At 40.8% G+C, this 23,995-nt stretch overlaps 1 protein-coding gene across 3 annotated transcripts in view; it reads left to right on the forward strand.

The window, feature by feature from the left end:
* UNC5B (unc-5 netrin receptor B) overlaps positions 1 to 23,995 on the forward strand; it is a 163,007-nt gene that overhangs the window by 99,158 nt on the left and 39,854 nt on the right. For all 3 annotated transcript variants that reach the window (XM_083146298.1, XM_083146299.1, XM_083146301.1), the window contains exons 2-5: positions 19,351 to 19,572; positions 20,695 to 20,838; positions 21,383 to 21,486; positions 23,539 to 23,719. In XM_083146298.1, the coding sequence (XP_083002424.1) occupies positions 19,351 to 19,572; positions 20,695 to 20,838; positions 21,383 to 21,486; positions 23,539 to 23,719 (651 nt within the window). The remainder of the gene's footprint in view (positions 1 to 19,350; positions 19,573 to 20,694; positions 20,839 to 21,382; positions 21,487 to 23,538; positions 23,720 to 23,995) is intronic.

Consider the following 23,995-nt stretch of genomic DNA (forward strand, 5'->3'; position numbering starts at 1 on the left):
ATTTTTCCATAGGAATCAATGTTAAAATGGACTGAGTCCATTTTAACATGGAATTCAATGGGAAAAAGGGTCCTTTTCATACCCCTACTATCCAAGTGGGCATGGAGTTGGATATAAACCTGTGGCGAGCGTAGCGAGCCACCGAGCCCGAAGCGTGGCGAGCGTAGCGAGCCCCGCGAGGGGACACAGAATACCGTCCCCTCGCGGGGCTCGCTTCGCTCGCCACGCTTCGGGCTCGGTGGCTCGCTACGCTCGCCACAGGTTTATATCCAACTCCATGCCCACTTGGATAGTAGGGGTATGAAAAGGACCCCTTTTTCCATAGGAATCATTTTAACATTGATTCCTATAGAAAAATCGGGTCATCGCATCCGATGGTCGCATGCGATGCGATGCGATATCGCATCGCATCTGATTGTATGCCTTAACTTAAGGCATACAATCAAAAAATCGGACGCCCGGATAACTCACAAGTACCATATAATCTTTTATTTTTTATTTTTTTTAACACAGCATTATTTTTATATATATAACAAATGTGAGTGACGCTGACACTTTTTAGCTCTATTTTGAACATCACTCACAGAGATATTGGCACTCAAAGGGTTATATATAATATTATTCTTGCGGCAGAGAAATAGATAGTTTAAGCTACTTCTTGTGCCCTAGTTTAAGTAGTGTTGCGTCATTCTCTCTGAAACATGTCACTTAACAAGTATCTCTGTAAATTCTAATTTATTTTTTAAAACCTCCAACCTGGCATTATTTATAACCCACCGCCATCAATCCTTCTGTTAACAATGAATTTCTGCATAAAAGAAGAGGTCTTCCTATAAATGGATTTTTTCCTTTCTCGTGGCTGAATATCAGCTGAGCGGAGACAATACAAGTTAGTTCCCATGCGGTGGGTGGGCTGGTCTGGCATGGATTTGGAAAGTGTTGGGACCAGTATGAAAGGATGTTTTGATTGCTTATGATAAATGTACCCAGCATGGTAGCCTGCCCCTGCTATCTGTAAACCATTGCCTCTGCTTACCCAGCAGCCTCTGCGTTTTATCCCTTGACATAACATACATTGTACCAGTCACTTGGAGCAGCATTAGAAGAAGAAAAAGCTGCGGGAATCTTTTATTTAGTTTACTTGTTTGTATTTATGTTCTAGTTGTTTCCCTCATCTTTCATCCTCTTGCATCCTCTCCTTTGTCACCCTACAGCTAGGAAAGTCTGTTTAACTGAAAACCTATTTTTTCCGGCTCTGTGCAGTCAATGGAGAATTCTAGCATCCCCTTACCCCTGTCTTACATAATGGATACATAATTAAAATAAGCATTTTTTTGTATGTGTGTGTTTGTTTTGCAGGTACAGTATGTGTATGTATGTGGGGGTTGCACAATCAGAGGGATGAGGCACATTCTCTACCTGCCTCCCATGCTGCAGCCAGACAGTGAATGTCAGCATGGTCATTGGTGGATGGTTGGAGCTATCCACCAATCAAAGTGCTGATTGCCATTCACCCAATTGAAGCATATGGAGAAGTGGTGCAGGAGGGGCACATTATGATTTCTGGATCCCGCAGTACAACATTCAATATACAACATTTCCTGCAGCAACTCCCTTCACTAAAAACAGTCCTTGGTGGCAATTCCTGTGGCACATGAGGGAACCTACCAACACCCACAACAGTGTGGACAGGGAGATAATAAGAGTTTTTTTTTTTTAATACAGTGAATGACAGTATGGCAGCCCATTCTTTTTCAAACAAGCCACTATCCAAATGAGACAGATTTATCTGCATATTGTCTCTTGTATGAAGGGTAGAACAGGTTGATCCTGTTATAAATCCAGCTATCTCACATGTGGTATGTCAGATTCAACTAATGTTTAAATACCATATGTTAGTAGCCGGATACGTAGTCGTCATTTCACCACATAATTCAGTTAATCGTATTTGACTGGACTGTTATGTCCCTTAATGTGCCAACTATATATATTTTTTAAATATTGTATTTTTCGACTGTGTTGGGCAGTGGGCAGCAAATTTTGGTCCTGGTGGTTGTAATGGGATGAGGTTGTGGCTAGGTTTGATTTTGCTCAAAAAGGAAGATAGCAATGACCCAATGACGGGTCAATAATGTGCCTAGGGGTGGTCTGACCCCAAAATCCACCGTTGGTTAATACTGTGTCTACAGCAGGAGAAATAGTAGCATTCGTATATATGAAACTACAGGTTGAGTATACCTTCTCCAAAATGTTCGGTGATTCACTGACAGAGCTCTCTCAGCCAGTCTTTTGAAAAATTCTGCTGAACACCCCCCCCCCACACACACACACACACACACACACACACACACACACACACACACACTTGCACCTCCTAGGGCTTACATGCGTTTAATCACATGTAATTTATCATATGTTAAAAAAAAGGCACATCAAGTGCCAAATCTTAGTGAGCTCTTCCGGGGAGCTGCCGAGGGAGCTAATGTATGGGGGGCCTTTTAAGGTGCAAACACACGCTATGATTTTTGACCAATATTATTCATTTTGGCCCTTCTGAAGGATATTGACCAAAATATTGTTCATTGTGTATTCTACAAATGCCAAACGATGATGCACTTAGCTACTTTATGCTGTAACGTAGTTCGTTACATCATTCCGTGTGTATGTACAATATCATTCATCCGGGACACTGGAGAAGTTCAAGGGAAATTGGTCACCAATATTTTTAAGTGCATACGTCGTCTAGTGTGTATGCACCTTTACTTTTTTCAGAGTTAACTCAATTATTTATTACATAATGAGATATAGGGGATGGAGAAGCATTGTGTCTGTTATGGGCCAGGGCAGAAGATGATGAGATTTATGGCAGTGAATGTCCGAGAGCGTAGGTTAATGGTAGTCATTTATTCCTTCACCAGCCGGAGGGACATACAAGCTCCTGAGCTCTGCTGACTGGAACACTAATAAAGATTGCTAGCTGTTATCTTTCCCTCACTTACATATAATAGAGAAATAATAAAGCGGAATGGTTGGAATAGCAATGGTTGCCTGTGTGTGACATCTTGTTTATCTGGCTTAGAAAATATTTCTTACTGTTAAAGACTCCCTGTAATATCACCGTAAGTGCGTAAACACAAGACCTAGAACAATTTGACGCAGCCGTCTCTATACCTTTACTTTGCAATAGCTATTTGTATATTTGTATGTTTGCTTTATATGGGCCTTGCGGTGTGCTTATATAAACATAGATACTCCCAAGGGGTGAAATTAGGGTTCAGGCCACCCCTAGACACATTATGGGATGCCCCCATCTTGTCGCTTCCCCTTGACTGCAAAAGCAATGCTAACCTCGATCATTCACCAACACTATCACAATGTATGGACCATTGAACCCCCCCCCCCCCCCCAATCACCAGAAAAATAAAAGAATAATGCTGAAAAAATAATTCTGATCTTGTGGCCATTGGACTAGCAGGACTCTAATCCAAGTGTGAACCATAGGCGTGTGCCTCATGTATCACATGGGAGATCCACCACTGCTCCCCCCACTTCCATATACTTTGAATATCTTTATCCCTTTATCCCCTTCAGTGGTGGGGAACCACCACTGCGGTTGTCCAGGCCGGGCAGCGGCGCTGAGCACTCCATCAGCTGCTGCCCTGCCCCAGGAAACCCGGCTGTTTGCGGTGTGGCGTTAGCAGGGTAATGCCGCACACAGCCGGGGGGAGGAGGTAGGGCAGCAGGAGCCGGGCAGCGGCTGAAGCTAAGCCCAGCGCTGATCTCTGTGGCACTGCCCGGCACGAGGGAGAGCAGGTAGTGGTACTCCCGAGCATAGGCGTGCGCAGCACATTTTATTAGGAGGTGCACCATCAAAGGGGTGTGTCTAGCACCACCTATTGGGCACTGCCAATCAAGCGTGTCTACTAGCATCTCCTGCATGTTTCAGTTTTAATCTTCGCATTACTCTATGTAACAGTATATGCAAATAAAGTCAAAAACATATATAGATGACACAGGTATGTAGTGATATAACAATGGTCTAGTACAGCGGTTCTCAAACTGTCGGTACTGACCCCAAAGTGGGTCCCGACCTTCTCAGCATGGGGTCGCGACTCCATGTTGCTGACCATCAGGCTGATCACTTTTCTAATCTTAGTCAGTGATTCAAGGAGTCTGAACAATCTGTTGAATTGTCTGTTATATTAGACTTCTCACATCACTGTGTGCCTCCACAATGCTGCCATGTATGTTCGGTCTGCTGCCTACACATGTGATGTGATGACCTTCTGCATCAACTTGCTGGGGTCCTGTAAATATTTTTATTGTCTGATGGTGTCCCAGAGCAAAATAGTTTGCGGAACCCTGGTCTAGTACAATTAACAATGGGTGCTTCTTTTAATAGAATACAGTTCTAAAAAGCAAAAGTTTTTGGTCAAACGTATTGCTAGCAGCAGGGAGGCATTTATAAAGGTGTGCACAGCATTAGGGGGTGCCTGTGCACTCCTAACACTCAATGTGCGCGCGCCTATGCTCCCGAAAATTCTCCGGGTTTGCCAGTCTGTGGACTGGAGCATAACACGGAAAATTCTCGGGAGTACCAGTGAAGGGGTTAAATTATTTTAAGTTATTGTAATTTTATTATAGAAATATGTATTCATTTACACAACCTATGTATTCTTATAGTTCTTAGTTGCATTCAATGGATGCAGGTGGTTTAACGAGAGCAATTTGACATGGAAAAATATATAAATCTGAAGCATCTGTACAATAGGATGAGACACAGTCAAAAATAAAAATATTTCCGCAAAAAAACGAGGCCGCTATAAGAAATTTGAGGCACGCATGAAGAACGCTTTCTGCATCACTTTTGTAAAAAAAAAGGGGTCACAAGTACATTTCTTGGCAACACGTTGTATCACCCTCTGGCTGAAAAGAGATTACAAAAATAATTATTGTTAAAAATATGATTGCACAGGAAAAAGGAGTTTAATAAACCTCCTCGGGCGGATGTCACAACAAGCTTCAACATAGCGATATATCTGTATCTATATAAGCGTGTGTAATCGGTAGAGATTCTTGTCAGCTCTGGCCTAAACAGCACAGGAAGAGTGAGCCAGGTGTGACTCACCTGACTGTGTGTCACAGCTCCCAATGGGAACAGTGCACCACGCGCAAATCTGAGAAGTGACTGTATGAACATAAAGTTTTCAATTAAAATAGTTAATAAACATGAATGTGCTTAAAAGGAAGCTAATTGATTTCATGCTTAGACAACTGGCAAGCCTGCAGCTGATTATGATTACTGGCCAACGTCTGGGGAGGTAGGTGGGGGGGGGGAGAGAGAGAATAAAATTCTAAGCAATTAAATTAAGAAATGAATCAGACATTTTCCTAGAAAATGCCCAAAACATTTTACATTTTACTTCTCATTTCTGACAAGGTTCCCTGGTCACACATGTAATGCATAGGTTTCCTTGTATCAGATCAATTGCATGCTTGTAATGTGACAAATGCAGTTATCAGTTGCGCATCTGAATTAACTATATTAAAATATACATTGTATCAGGTTGCATGTATCTGGATACAAAAATTTGACCTGGCGAATATATTTTAATAAAATACATAAAAGCATAGAATTAACGGCAGGTAATAAATACATAAAAGCATAGAATTAACGGCAGGTAATAAGAACCGCATGGCCATCTAAAGCCCCATACACACTAGGGGATATTGTGAACAATATCGCTCAGGCTTTCTGAGTGATTAATATTGTTCATCTAGTGCAGGCATGTCCAAACTATGGCCCTCCAGCTGTTGTGAAACTACAAGTCCCATCATGTCTTGCCACAGTTTTCCAAGTAGGGAATGCTATAATGATGGCAAGGCATGCTGGGATGTGTAGTTTCACAGCAGTTGGAGGGCCATACAGTAGTTTGGACATGCCTGATCTAGTATGTACACACAACAGCCATGCTGCACCTGCAGGCATTGGTTAGTGTCCCTCATACTGATTATTACGCTCCCCTGCATCTCCGTGCACATAAAATTTTATGCGCATGTGCAGCCGCTTGGTGTGAGCTGGCGCGCCGAACTGCTTTTTTGCTGTCCCGTTTGCACCTAGCAGTGCGGGCGGCGGCGAGGGGCTGCGCCCATGGGAATGGTCGTCGTAAATGCGTGCCCATGTAAATGGGCATTCCCATGTACATGTGCTTGTGATGCTGGTGCAGGGGGCGGGCAGCGGATGTCAGCTGCCCGCTTCCCGAACAGGGCACTCGCAGATGCTAGACATCTTCTGTGCTGGCACTCCATTGGTTCCCCACGGCCACCAATATTCGGTTAGGACACGTTAATGCGTACAGGGCTTAAGGCCTCATACACAAATTATATTCTAAACAACATTTTATCCCTTCTGAGCGAGTTAGTTTATCCCGCCTAGACTCCGGCAGTGCCCTCTACCTTGGGTTCTCAGCAAAAGAATAGCACCATTTTCAGATGGTAAAAAATGCAACTGCCAGGATATTAACCAACCAGCCCCACTCCAGCCACATTACACCCATTCTTTACTCCGGTAAGTGGCTACCTTTAAGATGATGAATTGCTTTTAGGATTGGCCGAATGACTTTCAAAGCCATTCATGACCAGAGCCCAAGGTACTTGAAGCAGCTTCTGATTCCTTACTGCCCATCTCTATTATTGCAATCTGCAGATGATGGACTATTTACTGTATCTGGAATCTGTATGAACTCATCTGGGAGTTGAACTTTCAGCTTTGTGGCTTCGACTCCTTCAAACATAGACTCAATACTTTTCTGTCCCTCAAGCATCTCACTAATACCCGCTATTGTGCTTGTTTTGTTTTGTGTGCTGTACAGTCAAATGTAAAGCACTTAGTCTTATTGGGAGAAAAGTGCTATATAAATAACTATAATAATAATATCGTCAACAACTGCAGGTACGCAGCAGGACCCGATGACATCTAGTGTGTACACGGCTTACTTATGTCTACCCCTGCAGTAAATTCCAAATGTAATTTGACCTTTTGTGAATACATCCCTAAGCATATAAGTATGGTTTTGGTGTATTCAATATTTTATTGTGAACACTGGACTGTCTGCATCATAGTGGCGTAACTAGAGAGGGTGCAGTGGATGCAACTGTATGGGGCCCGGCAGCTTGGGGGCCCCTGAAGTCCAGCATGCAATTCCCTGCACCCTTTTGATTCAGTCTTTCTTTTAAAATATTTTTGCCCCCTGGCCACCTTCCTGAGCCCTAATCCAGCACTGCTCGGAGCAGGAGACCCAGTGTCTCGACCACCACGGCCCTGTGCTACCTCCACCCCCGCTACCCATGACATGAGCAGCCAGCAAGTTGGCAGTACGGATGGTGTAATGGTTACATAGTTACATAGTTACATAGTAGGTAAGGCTGAAAAAAGACTTGCGTCCATCTAGTTCAACCTGGTATAGATATCCATTGCTGATTTGGTTGGTTCTGGTATTTTACAGACATTTTATATTTCTTATTTGTACCCATGGATGTTTTTCTCCAGTAAATGTTTGTCCAACTTTGCCTTGAACGCATTTAATGAGCCAGCCGTTACCACCTCCCCTGGAAGAGAGTTAGCATTACTGCCTCACAGCACTGAGGTCCTGAGTTCTATTACTACCATGGTCCTAACTGTGCAGAGTTTGTATATTCTCCCCATACTTGCGTGGGTTTACTCCGGGTACTCCGGTTTCCTCCCACAATCCAAAAATATACTGGTAGGCTAATTGGCTCCCAACAAATTAACCCTAGAATGTTGGTGTGTGCGTGTATATGTGGTAGGTAATATAAAGTGTAAGCTCCACTGGGGCAGGGACTGATGTAAATGTTCAAATATTCTCTGTAAAGCGCTGCGGAATATGTGTGCGCTATATAAGAAACTGTTAATAAATAAATATGTAATAAACTAAGATGCTGAGATTAAATGAATAACTTTTAACCGCAGAATAAAGCTTCCTAAGAATGGTGTGACCGTGCTCTTTTCAGTCATTATAGATCTTGATGGTTAATGCAGAGCTGAATAGATATTATCAGGCATTATTTGCTTACTGTCATTCTTTAGCTATATTCATTGCTGACGTCATTCACATTGTATTGCCTCATTATGAGGCCTAGTGATGACCATCACACTGCAGGCTCAATGACTGCATCAGTGCATCTTGTAAAAGCAGAATTCATGATGCAGTTGTAGTAGAAGTTAACAGCATAAGCGAGTTCTTGCAAATTGCTCGGCCTTGACATGACTTGACTTTGTTTCCAGACACCCAGTAATTAGTGGGGGAAATTCTAGTGTCTGCGAGAAACTCTCATAGTCCTCATGTACAGTAATGAGTAATAAAACACTATTATTACTTTGCTTTACAAACAAAATTCTCTGAAGAGACCTTGTCTCAACACATAATTTAGTACTTCAAACATTTGCGTAATATCGGCCTGACCTTTTTTACCTTGTAAATACTTGATGAAACACAACTTGTATGAGCAGCCAGCCGCTGTGTATAATATAGTGCTTCCATTCAATGCCAGGTTTATGGTGGGCAGTAGCCATCACTAGCCGCCTACTGATGCCAGCTCCAGTGTTTGCAGTAGCTCAGTTCAGCAGAGGGAACCCTGATGTGGTGTCTGTAGCACAGCTGGCTTATACAAATATTTAGCCTGACTGCACATGTGCATAACACAACCATCGGTGGCTGCCTTGTGACGGCTATCCCTAGCTTATCAAGAGTGTGGAAAGTACAGTTTAATGTATAAAAAACTGCACAATAATACACTTTAGTTTCATAAATCCAAAGGCTAGGTATAGTATTAAGGGCACTTCCATGGAATATACTCGGGAGGAAAGGGATCAAAGCAATAAGGAACGCGCACCCTATTACATCCCGTCAATGGTATCCACCTGTCCTCAGGAGTGTCAGTAAAACGGAGTCTCAGCTGTATCATGTGTGTCATTTTTCCACATTTACATAGCGTGATCTTGCAGTGTGCATTAAATTGTATTAGCATCAAAGTCACTTTCTATCTATCTATCTATCTATCTATCTATCTATCTATCTATCTATATATATATAGATATATATATATGTGTGTGTGTGTGTGTGTGTGTATATATATATATATATATATATATATATATATATATATATATATATATATACATACACATACATCGGTACTTGTTTCCTAGCACGGCCACAAATCTTGGCCATCGGGGGTAATTTTAGTGGCCTGCGACGCGACCGAAGCGATGCCCCCGATTTTTCCATTGAAATGCATTGAAAACAGTGAAAAATCGGGTCGGTCGCGTCGTGTGCACCTAAAAATGCTTAAATGGTCCACCCGCGATGGCCGCGATTTCCCCATAGGGAACAATGTTAAATGCCTCAATTTACCCGCGATGACCCGATTTCCCATAGGAAACAATGTTAAATGGGTCAATTTCCCCAAATCATCATAGGGAACAATGGTAAATGGGCCAGAAAGCCCCAAAAAAAACCCTGACCAGTGAAATGTCCCCCCAAAAGTAGTTCACGCCACCCCGCTATAAACGTGAACCCGAAGCGTGGCGAGCGCAGCGGTACGCGTCCTCCGACCTTTTCATACCCCCACTATCCACTAGGGCGTGGAGTGAGAATAGAATAGTGTGGCGAGCGCAGCGAGCCACCGAGCCCGAAGCGTGGCGAGCGCACGCGGATACCTTCACAGGTAAACGCGTCCCTTCGCGGGCTTCACAGGTATCCGCGTCCTCGCGGGGCTCGGTGGCTCGCTGCGCTCGCCACACTATTCTGTTCTCACTCCACGCCCTAGTGGATAGTGGGGGTATGAAAAGGTCGGAGGACGCGTACCGCCGCCCCTCTCGGGCTCGCTGCGCTCGCCACGCTTCGGGTTCACGTTGATCACGTGGTGGCGTCAAATACTTTTGGGGGGACATTTCAATGTTCTGGGGTGTTTTTGGTCCATTTACCATTGTTCCTATGATAATTTGGGTAAATGGAGCCATTTAACATTGTTTCCTATGGGAAATCGTGGTCATCGCGGGTAAATTGAGGCATTTAACATTGTTCTCTATGGGGAAATCGCGGGCATCGCACCCGATTTTTTTGCGCATGCGATGCCCGCGATGGCCCCGATTTTACCCCCGATCACCGCGATTATGATCGTTGTGGCCGTGTTAGGAAACAAGTACCTATACATCTATATAAATTTTTTTTTTTTTTTTTACCATACTATTATTTTAAACAATAATGAAATACACAGGCTGGTTGGCTGGCTAGCTGACTTCAATCCTGCATTTCACCTTGTGTGTAGTCAGCCACAGAACCATGAGTGTCTCAGTTTAAAGGGATAATATGGTAAGCCTATGCGGCATAAGAGAGCATTAGAGCCGAATCACACAGTCTTTTTGATGCTTCCTAAAGGTGCATCATGGGAAATTGAATTCTGCAATTGTCTCAATGCTTAAAATTGCGCATTGTTAGGAAATTATTTTTATATTTTGTGCATCTATGAGGTATGAATGTGAATTGAAATCCAAAGGAAAAGCTCTCTACATTTATGCTTCCTTTGACTACAAATTGTAATTTATATGCTATCAAAGGATTTCAAAATTAGACAGCTCATGACTAGAGTCCCATAATGAACAGAAAATTGAAAATCGATATTTTTCTAACTCTCATTCGTTTTATGGTTTGTCATTAGTAGGGAAGAAAGATCAATAAATATAACAGAAAATTATTCCAGTCAATTGTAGCCCTCATTTTGTAAGATTAATCATGTTTTGTTTTGTTTTTTGTGTACTTTTTTCTTTCTATTTTAAATAGCTCACACTGTGTAACATCATGATCTCGAAAACCAAGCTGACCAATCAAAATGCCACCATAAATACATTACCTTTAATTCATAAAACTACTTGTTAAACACAATCTAACAGACAGTAATTAACAAATGTATGTCACCAATTGTCAAGTGTTTAAGAACAACCAGTATAAGTAGCATAAAAATATAAATAGAGCATAACAAATATGGAAGTGCGAAAACAGACTTATGCTGTATTAATTAAAACTTAAACACTGCTTCATAGGAAAAAAAATCCTATTTTTTTATGTATAGACCATAGTTGCTAACCATACTGAATTCTACAGGAGACCCCAAATATAGTAGCAATATCCCTGACTCCCTGAAAAGTGTAAAAGTCTCCACAATTATTTATACCTTACCTACATTATGCAGCCGTTACATTTTTGGGAAAAAATAAATCTAAGATATATACTTTCAAATGGAATCATCAGAGCCATTTCCACGCATTGTTGTATAGCACAATGGTGCAGATGTATTAATCCTGATCAAGTGGAAGAGGATAATGCACCAGCCAATCAACCTCTGTCATTTTTCAAACACAGTTGATTCACTGGAGTGTTATCACCTCACACTTTATTACCACTTTGTCACTTTGCCAGGTTTAATACATCTCCCCAAATTATCCCTATGGCTACATGCATTCTAAATAAAGTTTCTTGTGGCCACTCATATGGAACCCTTTGTAAAACAATATATGCGCAAGCCCTGATTCCGTTTCAGTGTCTTCTCTTCAACAAGTACAGTAGATTTTACAAACTGCTTCGGGGCTCATCTACCTGTGAATATCCATTTATGATACGCCTCTCAGATGTAGCAGTACATGTCTGTGTTTCTAGAATCCACCTTCACAATCTGGCTGAAATGCTTTTCCAAAAATAGGCAAGCATTGGATGGACATACGTTTTAAGCATTAGTCAAGAGGTCAACAAATGTAGGACAATCAATTTTTTTTTTTTTCAAAATAAGAAGCGCAAGCTAGCTAATTTTATTGAGCCAAATAAGTTATGTACTGTACAATCGCATACTCCTATTGACATAGTAAAACACAGAATATTAGAAACAAAAACAAATCAAAGCAAAAAAAATGCCTCAGTTAGCAAGCTGACTCTTAACAGTTTACAAATACTAATTCAGGCCGAACCAGCACAAACATTTTACAGGCTAATGTCTGTCTTGTGTGACAAGTCCCACTTTTTGGAGTGGCTTCAAAAATAACCCTGTTTTGTTGTAACAAAATTAACACTTTTTTTTTTAACCATTTGTACTGAACCAAAGAGCAATAAGTATAATACGGTACCATACATACTGTATCCATTGTCAGTAGAAATAGCGACTGCACAGCAAGCTGAGATCACATAAAATATCTGGACAGCCTGCTAGAAGACTATTTTTCCAACCACTTAATGGAGCTTAACCCAATGGATGCCAGGGAATGGAAATTCACACATCATATCTAATTATTTTAAAGAGACAGCTCAGTTTTTTCTTTTTTTTTTTTTTAACTTTGACAGAAGTGTACCAGCTTTTCATGTATAATTGTACCAGCTTTTCATGTATAATTGTGTTGAAAATGTGCTTAAATTGTAAAAGAAAATATATTTTGCCGGTTTATCTAGTGAATCTTAATACAATGATGTTGGGACAAGAAAATTTGAAAAATAAGAGACTAAAATTTCAGTCGATCTAGTACCAAAAAAGATTAAAATATGGGAAAACCCAAAATGATTTATAAAAACAAATCAAACAAATATGAATAATGATGGGTATTTAAAGGTATGGAGATAAAGTACCAACCATTCAGCCCTGGTCTTTTTTCAAACACATCCTGTAAATGAGATAGGTAAATGCTTTATCTCTCTATGTTTTCTCTCCCCATGCTTTAAGAGTAGCTGTACAGTAGGTGAAAGACCCTGGATACTCAGTTACGGAGCTACAATTATCTTAATAAAGGTTGCCCAAGCATATCTGTCTTTAGAGTATTTGATAAAGGAAAACAAGTAAAATATTTCCTTACATATAAAAAAAAAAAAAAAAAAAAAACTGCTGGAGCTCTGTAGTTAACTTTGATATTTATTGATTTATTAACAGTTTCTTATACAGCGCATACATATTCCACAGCGCTTTACAGTGAATATTTGAACATTCACATCAGTCCCTGCCCCAGTGGAGGCAGTCATTCCTCCGACATCGGAATCCCGACTGCTCCCTCGTGGGGGTCCACGACCCCCATAGAGGGAGAATAAAATAGGTGGCGAGCGCAGCGAGCCCGCAAGGGTCTTCATTGCGCTCCCCACGGTGTGCAGTCGGTATGCCGACGTCTGACTAATGACTGTCGGAATCCCGACTGACGGGCTAATATACCACACCCGTTGAGCTTACAATCTATATTCCCTACCACATGTACACGTGCACACAGACATTCTAGCATTAATTTTGTTGGGCGCCAATTAGCCTACCAGTATATTTTTGGATTGTGGGAGGAGACAGGAGTACCCGGAGTTAACCCACGCAAGTACGGGGAGAATATACAAACTCCACACAGTTAGAGCCATGGTGGGAATCTAACCAATGACCTCAGCGCTGTGAGGCAGCAATGCTACACATTACACGATCAGTACTGCCCTCAATATATATATAGAAAGATTCATCATTTGCCCAATGCCCGAGCAAAGCTCTTCAATCACTTTGTGTTAAAGAGAAATTAAAATTCATAGTGAAAAAACTAAAACAGAGCTTTCTTAAGTTTATTCAACTGTTAATCATGTATTGTAGTTAATAGTTCTTTCGTTATTTCTATGTTGATCTGGGAAATTACTATGTCTACAGCAGTGATTTTCAACCTTTTTACGTTGCGGCACACTAAATAAGATTTTAAAATTGCCAAGGCACACCATGAGATCCCCACAGGAAAAAACACATTAGCCCACACAGGAAAACAAACAAACTTATTGGCCCCCATATATAAACAATCACACGTAACAAAAATAAAAATACATTTGCCCTTTACATGAGAAGAAGAGACCAGTAAATGACATTTGAACTGGTTGTGGCTGTAAACTGGTTTGGGCATCTCTAGATCTGGGGGCACACTTGAGAACAGCTAAAGGCACACTAGTGTGCCACGGCACAGTGGTTGAAAAACACTGGTCTACAGGAATGAGACCTTTGTCAGCAGGTTCTGTAAAATAACCATATGTGTGGAGTGAATACTTTTCTATAGGGCACTGAAACAGTTTATGCATCAGTGCGCTCTGCATGATGAGCATAGTGACAAAAGATTTATATGGAAATATCATGACACCCTTGGGTTGCTTGGTGTATCTTAAAATAATAATAATAATAATAATAATAATAATAATAATACAAGAAATAAATCATTACATGGGTCACAGAAAAGGTATTTATTATGTGTATCAGAATGGGCATGATCTTTTATTATCAGTGCCAAATTAAATTTTCTGTGGACCCTCTCCAATACAATCAAAGCCTCCCAATGTTAGGCCCCTCCCCCAATGCACAGAGCAGCTCACAAGTTACCTTATCTGCACGGATGTGATTGGACTAGGGAGCTTCTCTGCTGTGTATGCAGCCATGGCAGCAAAGGTCTGGGCACAGGTGGCACTGAGCACCCATTCTTGTCAACTGCAGGGTCTGGGGCTCTTCTGTGTGGGGGGCCTTGATCCCCTGTCATTGTTCTCACACCCTAAGATTCTCTTTGACCCCGCTTATTATTATTTAGTTATATTTTTTTTACCACATTCATTATCATATTCATGCAGATTTTTTAAAATCCTCTTGGGTTTCTATAAGAACCCATCCCGGGGAAGAGCTGGAAGAGATTAATCCTAGTGAACTGTCAGACAGCCTAGTAGGGCTATATATTTTCACAAAATAAAAATCAAAACCTTTTTTGTGCACCATGAGTTCGTAAGTCTATGGACCGGATTCAGTTATCTGCTAGTGGGACAAACAGTGGTATCCTTTTGTAATGCAGTAAATTTGCCACTAATGCACAGTAATCCATAGGTTCTAGGTAGAAGTACCTGGAGCTATGGCCTGGTGCATTTGCTGCACCCGCAATAAGGGCACTTACCGCCATTTTTGTTGGAGTATCCTTCAATCTTGAACAGAAATCTGTGTTAACCGCAACCAGGAAGCTAATTACTGCAGCTAATTGATTCTAGCCTTATTTATATTATTTTACAAAAATCTGCACCCAAAGCAGGTGCATTTATAATACACTGTGACATGTAATGCAGTCTGGCTCAGATACTAAAAACTTCCGGGGCTTGGATCAGAATCGGCTTTATTGGCCAGGTATACTTGCGTATACTAGGAATTAGATTTGGATTGCTGTGCAACAGCATACCTCCCAATTTTTCCTTTCACAGGATCGGGACACATCGCGCGTGTGCCCGAAAAGAAGTAGTGGCCTGTGAAAAGGGAGTGTGACCTCGCGAGATGACGCATCCTAAGGCCGCGCCCCTGTTTTTTGCTGCACTGCAATGCTCAATACAGTCTATTCTCTTCAGACTGTGGGGGCGACTTCTACTTGCCCCCCCCCCCCCCCCCACCGCGGGACAATGGCAGCCCTGTGCGGGACGCGGGAACGTCACCAAAAACCAGGGCGTTTGCGCGTTTAGTGGGACAGTTGGGAGGTATGCAACAGCCGCGTTGGAACAAGTGAACAGTGACAGTGCAGATATACATCACACATACAGATATACATTAGACCAGGCATGTCCAAACTATGACCGAGGATGGGAGTCCTTCCGTGAGTCCAGGGAATGGAGTTAGGCCCTCTCTGGGCTGAGTTCCACGCTGCTGCCCCCGATAGTGAAGTCGTACCTCCGCATCGGGTAGGGGCAGATGGGCTCCCACAGTCTGCTGGAGCGGCCGGGGACTGCAGGCTTGAAATCCCACGCTGTTGCAGCCGGGTTTGGTGCTTAGTACTAGTATACAGATCCTATAATGCAGTTTATTTAATGGGACATACTACTTCTCTTTTAAAATGCATCATTTATTCCAAAAGTTTGCTATTGCTTTCCTAAAACTAATTAAACATAAATTGTCACTGTATTGTAAAGGAAAACAATGTTATTGTTATTTGTATTGATTACCACCTCAAATGTATCCAGTTATGAACCACTGGAGTGTAAGCTAGTTGCAATAATGTTAATAAGCATGAAAATGACAGTATAATAGTTCCGACTGTATATTTAGCAATGTTTAAATAAACCCACACTGTCTCGAAGGCATGCAGCCCCTACTACAGCACTAAGTAGATTCTTTTAAATGCATTGCTGCCATCTGTTTAGCAGTCCCTGGGTGCTTAGATCAGGCAAACAAATTAACTCTGTAAGAGAGGAAAAATGTACTTAAATGTCCATTTGATAACAACTGTTATTCATTCTGTACCTCCAGGCTGAGTAGAGCAAGCAACATCCGTCATTTATTTCTGCGGTATGTCATGCTGCATATGATTCCATCTTTGATATTCAGCATCAAGGAAATTGTACCTAATTTACCTCCTAAGCCAGTGTAAAGAGTTGTGATTTTTCAACATCTAGGCATGTTCCAATCGGCATCTGTAAGGTTCCATTAATCAGTGTTAAGTGAGAATAGCTGTTAATTTGGTTCAAATGCATAATGATTTGTGAGAAGTTAAATCTCAAATGGCTTAATTGACCCAGTAGAATAGCATTATAATGGGCATGACTTGGCAGAGTAGAGCATTGGTGTATATGTATATATATATGTGTGTATATATATATATATATATATATATATATATATATATATATAATATATATATATTATACAATATGCTAAGTTAGGTCGGTCGCATAATAACACTTGATCCCCTACTAGAGAGATCAAAAAGCCAATGTCCAAACCAAAAGGGTTATATAGCGCCCTGTACAGTTATCAGGATACTTCCTGTCTTTCCTTTATAATACCAGATAGACCATAAACAATTTCAAAATAGAAAACATTTATTTAAAACATTTAAAACAGAAACCTCATAACATCTTATGGAAGGTTTTTCTAATACAGGTGTGTTCTTTGGTTTATGGATCACAATGGTTCTCAATGGTTACCCTGGGGTACCTTAATGCACTGGTTCCGGGTTATGTATTCAGACTATGGGTTAAGCCGCTCACTTTGCTGGGTCCATGTTTAGGGGTAATAGCCATACTTACCACAGCTGTTTGTTCTCACCTTAGGATGGTGCAAGCATAAACCCGCAGTAAAGTGCAGGCTGCAGTTGAAAATCTCTTTGCTCTGCAATCCTCCTACTGCCCTGTCTCTCCTGCTTTACCGCCAATTTATGTCTATTCAGTTAATTGAATTGCTCTCTTCTAATCTGATTCTTGCGGAGCTCTTGCCAGAGGGAGGGGCATTCTAGTAAATTCTTTTACCTCGGATGTAGTGCAAGCTTATATGAAGTTGTTTTTGTGTTTAAAAAAAAATTAAATTATAGGTTATAAAAATTAATTTATGAACGGGTATGGTTCATAGGGTCAACAGTGTCTAGGTTAATATTCGATAGGTCAAAAGGTCAACATGCAAAAGGTCTACACTAAAAAATGTTGACATGGGGTTTTCACTTTTTTATGTCAGCGTGGACTCCTGAGCATGTGGACCTCCAGTCCATGCTCGGTCTGTGCCCATGCTTCAGGAAACTTTACTATCCAGGTGGACTCCATTTGAGAACATTAAATCTGAAAACCCAAAATGAAAAATTTCATGATGTCGGCCTTTTTTGCGCGTTGACCGTTTTGTCTGCCATCTTTGCGAATGTCAACCATATGGTGTTGACCTATTGACTGTTAACTTAGACACTGTTGACCTATCATCGGGATCCCTTTATGAACATAGAAGTTCACAGTAACCCTCTACCCCCAAATCCTATCTACGGGATCTACATACGACAGTTATAGCAGTATACCATTCATTCGTTCACCTTACACTGACAACCTTTCAGAACAGCTTAGCACACTGAATGTTAACAAATATGTAGTTGTCCTTTTATGAACCACCTTTCTATGAAAAGCGCCCGTGCGGGAAGTCCTCTGCATGACACAACTTGTGTAGGGCAGCGAGGCGGTTTTGTGAGCTCTAATTACATAGGAGCCTGGCATAATTGGGTGGTTGCTGAGAAAATGATAGTTTTTGTAATGAAGTCACGACGAAGAGTCTCTGCCAGTCAATGTTAGCGAGATATAGTAACAGCCAGTGAAACGAAAGACACAGATAGATGAAAAAATTAGCCTGGAGTTTAATTCTTTGTTTCCAAAAGAGCCGTTAATGGATTATGACAAATATCCTGCCGCTCTCTTAGTGCCGTGGTAAAACTGAAAATAAAAAATCAGTTTTCCCTAAATGAATTTGAAATGAGCCGGCAACCTTCCATGCACGTATGTATATATTTATGTGTGGAAAACATGCAAGTACAACTGATTTTTCATTTTTTTGCACGAAGTTAGTGGACAATTTAACAATATTTCAATTTTCTCCTTAGACGAAAAGGGCGAAAATATATATAGATTATTTTTCTATACAAATTAATTTCTCTGCAAATGTAACATTTAGTTATTATTACAGCCACTACTGTACTACTACTACTAATACTGTACTACTAATCTAGTGGCGGGCCGGGTGACATCGTTTAACGATAATGTTCAGTGTGTATACCCTATATCATGTGTCCAGGAGCTCCAATGATATTGTTATCGGCATCCTATAGTCATAACACGTTTTAAATGTCCTGATTATATCTATGTTATCAGAGGAGAGCTATATAATGGTGAACTTATGTGTTTTATTCAGTTGGGTTAATTTTATAATGAACCAACTGCCACTCTCTCTCTCTCTCTCTCTCTCTCTCTCTCTCTCTCTCTCTCTCTCTCCACTTTATCACTCTCCAAGGTTTGAATCTGCTAACCTTTTGTGTTGCCCCATCGTAAGAATATACTTCTGTGTCCTACTGTGTCGAGAGGGTAACCTTTAGTCAGATTTTTGTAACTGGCCTAGAGACAACATGTCTATCTGGAATGGCTAGTACTGTAACTTTGCTAACAGTAATGCTTAGGGGTGGGTACATATTGGACTAATACTTGCATGATTTGCCGTATAGGACCAAGAAATCATGAATATTCCCTAATATGAATGCAGGATTGTGCCCTCCCGCATGTAGCATGTGACATCTTCTGGTTGGATGTGCTTCATGGCTAACCAGAACATATTGCATGTGACCCAGTAGGCTAGTGTGTCTGGCATTCTCTGTTGGTCCGGGCCAAAGGGAGGCCATCGGCTTAACATCATTTCCCCTCAATATTTTGGTGGGGTATTATTTAATTTAATTATGGTGGCGACTGTATAAAGATATTTGCTGAATTGTTAACTGTTGGAGCATAAAACTGAAACCCGTTCTGCGTTCCTTTGCAGGAATAGAGTACAGCGATGTCCTCCCGGACTCTTTCCCGTCAGCACCGGCAGAGTCCCTGCCACATTTCTTATTGGAACCAGAAGATGCCTACATTGTCAAGAACAAGCCCGTAGAGTTAGTGTGTAAAGCTAACCCAGCCATACAGATCTACTTCAAGTGCAATGGAGAGTGGGTCAACCAAAATGACCACATTACAAAAGAAAGGGTCGATGAGCTAACAGGTAACATACTGTGAAGTCAGGGTCTAGTTTTGTAAGCCATAAAAAAATGACACTAATAGATGTCATTTGGCAGCTTTCATCCAAAATTCTTATTTTGTGCTGTTTGAGGGCTGTTAAAATAATTGAACATTGAAATTCCTCAGACAATTGAAAAAATGTTGAACACAATTGCCAATATGCCTGGCACGGCCAAATAGCTTGCATTTAGAACAGATATGGTATAAACTATTCCACGGTCGGGATTCCGATGGTAATTTTTGCGACATCGGAATGCTGACTGTCAGGGGTGAGCACATTCAAACTCCTTGCGGGTTCGTGGCAAGGGAAAATAGCCAGTTGGGATTATGATATAAGAGAAAAGACCGTTGGATTGCCAACTGTCAGCGAGTCACCCGCACCTGTTCAGAACAGTGACGTGCTGTCATGGGGGTGGGGAACCACCTTGACTGAATACTACAGTATACTCCAGAATTTTGACTACAAAAATAAGCATTATACAAGAAGATACTTTTAACTTATATGCCTTTCTCACAGAAAACCAAATTAAATTAAAACCGGGTTAAATATTTCTTCCCTGTAACTTGCCGTTCAGCACGGGTCCTTTTTCTGTGTGAAAAGGTCAACTGAGGTTGTAAATCCAGGGTCTTCGACCCGGGGATAAAAAAGGTTGAGGAAAATGCCAGGTAAAAGACAGGATTTTAAGACCTTTCTGTCTAAAAGTGGTATTCTAAATATAATCTTGTCATTCCAGTAACTTTTATAGTCAAACTAAGAAAAAAACACACAAATTGTATTGCCACATTTTTTTATCACAATGTTTTGGCTGCTTCCCCAGTTCCCTAGTGATAACTGTGGAATGGTCCGTCCTTCCCCCAGTCATGGAAGCTTTGTTGAAGAGGTGACTGCGCACATATCCTGATCACTCTAGTTGAAACAATGTCTGCTACAGCAGATGTTGTTTATATTTGTTTATGGGAAGCCGTATACAATAATGTAACAGCCTGTCATTTAATCTACTATATTATGCATGAATGTTTTGTTTCTGTATTTTCCTGCAACTTTATTTAGAGTTGTGTGTATGATATAGTGGTTTGTGTATAAACATGTTGCTTCCTCTGCTAGGCCTTGTGGTGCGTGAGGTGCAGATCGAAGTTTCCAGACAGCAGGTGGAGGAACTGTTTGGTCTGGAGGATTTCTGGTGTCAGTGTGTAGCATGGAGTTCAGCTGGAACTACCAAGAGCCGTCGGGCCTACGTTAGGATCGCATGTAAGTTTGTCCTAATAAATTTCTATCACGTTTCTATTGTTATAAGAAAAACAAACTACACAACATCGCCATCTTGTGGCTGGCTTTGTACAGTTCAGCCTCACAGCACTTTTAACAGTTGCTAAATTGTCCCTGTAACGTCTACATTTTATAATTGCTTTCTACTAACGGTGAATTAATATAATGCTACTATGAGAAAAGTAGAGTTGTGGGAAGATAATAATTTTAAAATTGAGTGAAAGTAGCTCATTGTTATACATTTTAGACCAGTGGTAGCCAACTCCAGTCCTCGAGAGCTTCCAACAGTTCACAATTTCCAGACAACCTAGCTGCTGCACAGGTGCACTCATTACGCACAAACACATTTTAAAAGATCCACAGGTGGAGCTAATTACTTCATTTGTGATTCTGTGAGGAGATCTGAAAAACATTAACTGTTGGTAGCTCTCGAGGACTGGAGTTGGCTACCCCTGTTTTAGACTTTCCTTATGTTGTTATGTCTACAATACTGTTGTATGATGTCTGCTTGTATTGTTTTGCACAGATTTGAGGAAAAATTTTGACCAGGAACCATTGGGTAAAGAAGTACCTCTAGAGCAGGAAGTGTTACTGCAATGCCGTCCACCAGAGGGCATTCCGCCTGCTGAGGTGAGATAACTCTTTGGTTGTATAATTGGATGTGTGACATAAATGGAGGAAAAAAATGCTGCAATTGTAAAGCTCAATGACCTAATCTAGGTCAGTATATGGGAATATCAAGATAATGTCAGTTATAGTCAGATAGGACTTAATGGAAAGTAACTTCTTTTTTTCCATGTCATACAGTAAGATGACCAAATTTTATTAAGGTCTCCGTTACGTGGTTGTTCCCAGGGACAACCATAGGAATTGCTTTTTATTTCTGCCCACCTCCCTTAAGTAGATGAGTTTGGAATATGTTGTCTCTCCATGTCTAATAAATAGAATACAATTTTGATAAAGAATTTAAAAACTAGTAAAATAACTGTTTTGCCTTATCCCCCGCTGTCTGATGTGCCACCTCATCCTTCCTCTCGTACTGTCCCATCCTCTTCTGTGTCCACTGCTCTGTCCCGCCTCCAGTCTCTCTCACCATGCCTCCCTCTCCACCAACCGCCCCATACACCTCTGTCTTGCTCCCTCCCTTCCACAGCTGCATGTCTGGTCCTCCTTCTCTCCTTCTAAGGAACGGTCTGTCCCGCTGCTCTAGCAGTAGGTAATGTTGAGCTGGCGCTCCAGCTTCCATGCATGCATGCTGGAGACCAGACAGATCTTTGCAGGTTATTTAAAAAAAACTTGGTTTTCTACTTGAATGCAGGACAACCATACATAAAGAAATATTGTTTTTTTAATCAGACAATCATATCTGTGTATGTGTGTGTGTATTATAAGCTTGTATATGTGTACTGTATGCAAATAATACATTCACGTTGTGTTGTATAACATAGCAAGACTAGAGACCAAAAGTTGGCCATATATAAATGTGAAAATCTGCACTGAGCACTGTTATTAATGCTCCCGTTACTCCTAAAACTATCAGCTGTGACTTTGGTTACAGTTAGATTTCATTACCTCCCAAAGGAAACATTTAGTTCAGCTGTCTTATTGAAAGCAGCCATCCCAGAAATGGTTTCAGCAGCTTTAGCATCCAGCAGGTGATAACACCTACAAAGCTTTGGCAGAAACATTTCAGGAAAGAGAGGAAGAGAGATAAATGAGTCCCAAGCTTGCGGCTACATTAGCAGAGTGATGGATGCATCCGCATTAGCGTAGCCAGCTTTTATTATTCTCCAGAATTGTTTATATGGTGCTGCTGATCTGTTATTGTGACATCTAGTAACACACTTAACCTCTGCACCTGTTCCTGTGCCCACATTTGGCAATCTGTAGTTAGGACACAAGGCCTGGTAAAACCTCAAAGATCATCAATGCCTACACCCAGACATTAATTCACTAATAGCAAGCATTAGCACAGAACCTCTGAGAGTGTAGTGTGCTGATTAATATGTAATAGCTTTTAGGAAACAAATATTATATGAAATGGACCAATTACAATTTTCTAGGCCAGATAAGTTGATAGCAGCTTTCTATTTGTCTGACTGTGTGTGTGTGTGTGTGTGTGTGTGTGTGTGTGTGTGGTCGTTAAGCTTGTTAAAAAAAAAAAAAAAAAAACAGGATATACAATGAAAAGCATTAGCTCATGTTATGGATGTATTGTTTGGATATACTTTATACCGTATTGGTCATTCCACAACACTATAAAACTCTTACTTTATAATAAACAGCAACTTCTATTTAAGTACCTCCACATGCATTATGCCAATGAGAGCACTTTTTTTTAATTTGTTGGCTATTTTGGGACATGTAAGACAGTCAAGATCAAGTGCCGTTTGAGAGAACTGAAAATCCAGCTGCCATCTATCTTGAATGACAGAAGCCATTACTTTCCTATTTTTAAGGGTTATTGCACAGAATATCTGCATATTTAGCCACCCTTGCTGCAAAATGAATGTGGATTGCTTTGTGACATATTTAACCTTTTCAATCATTTGTAATAATCTGCAGCCGACTAAAGTTCAAAGATGACTAATTGTTGTTGATATTGCAGTCACTGCTAAATTCTCTTTTTAATTATGTGTCATCTAGATGTCTCTCTTTTTTTCTCTCTTAACCCCTCGCTAGGTGGAGTGGCTAAGAAATGAAGACACCATTGACCCTACACAAGACACTAATTTCCTCATAACAATTGACCATAACCTCATAATTAAGCAAGCCCGGCTCTCAGACACAGCCAACTACACCTGCGTTGCTAAGAACATTGTTGCCAAGCGCAGAAGTACCACAGCAACCGTCATTGTTTTTGGTAACTTTTTGTTTTTGAAGCATGCATTAGGCAAATACCCACTGACCGTTTTGACTGCACGATAATTATTTTTAATGTTAGAACTGTTATCATAATGAAGTTATTATGCGTTTCTTATATGAACACATCTTTTCTTGAATTGCAAGTTTGTATTGATACTTGGATTGGAATGATGTTGTTGAATTTGGTTCAACTTAAGTGCATTTTGTCCAAAATGCACAAAAAGCCCCATCTGATTCATTCATTGATTCATTTGTGTTTTCTAATAAATTGAGT

This window comes from Crinia signifera, chromosome 6 (genome assembly GCF_055691185.1).
Source record: "Crinia signifera chromosome 6, ASM5569118v1, whole genome shotgun sequence".
In the NCBI taxonomy this organism is placed as follows: domain Eukaryota; kingdom Metazoa; phylum Chordata; class Amphibia; order Anura; family Myobatrachidae; genus Crinia; species Crinia signifera.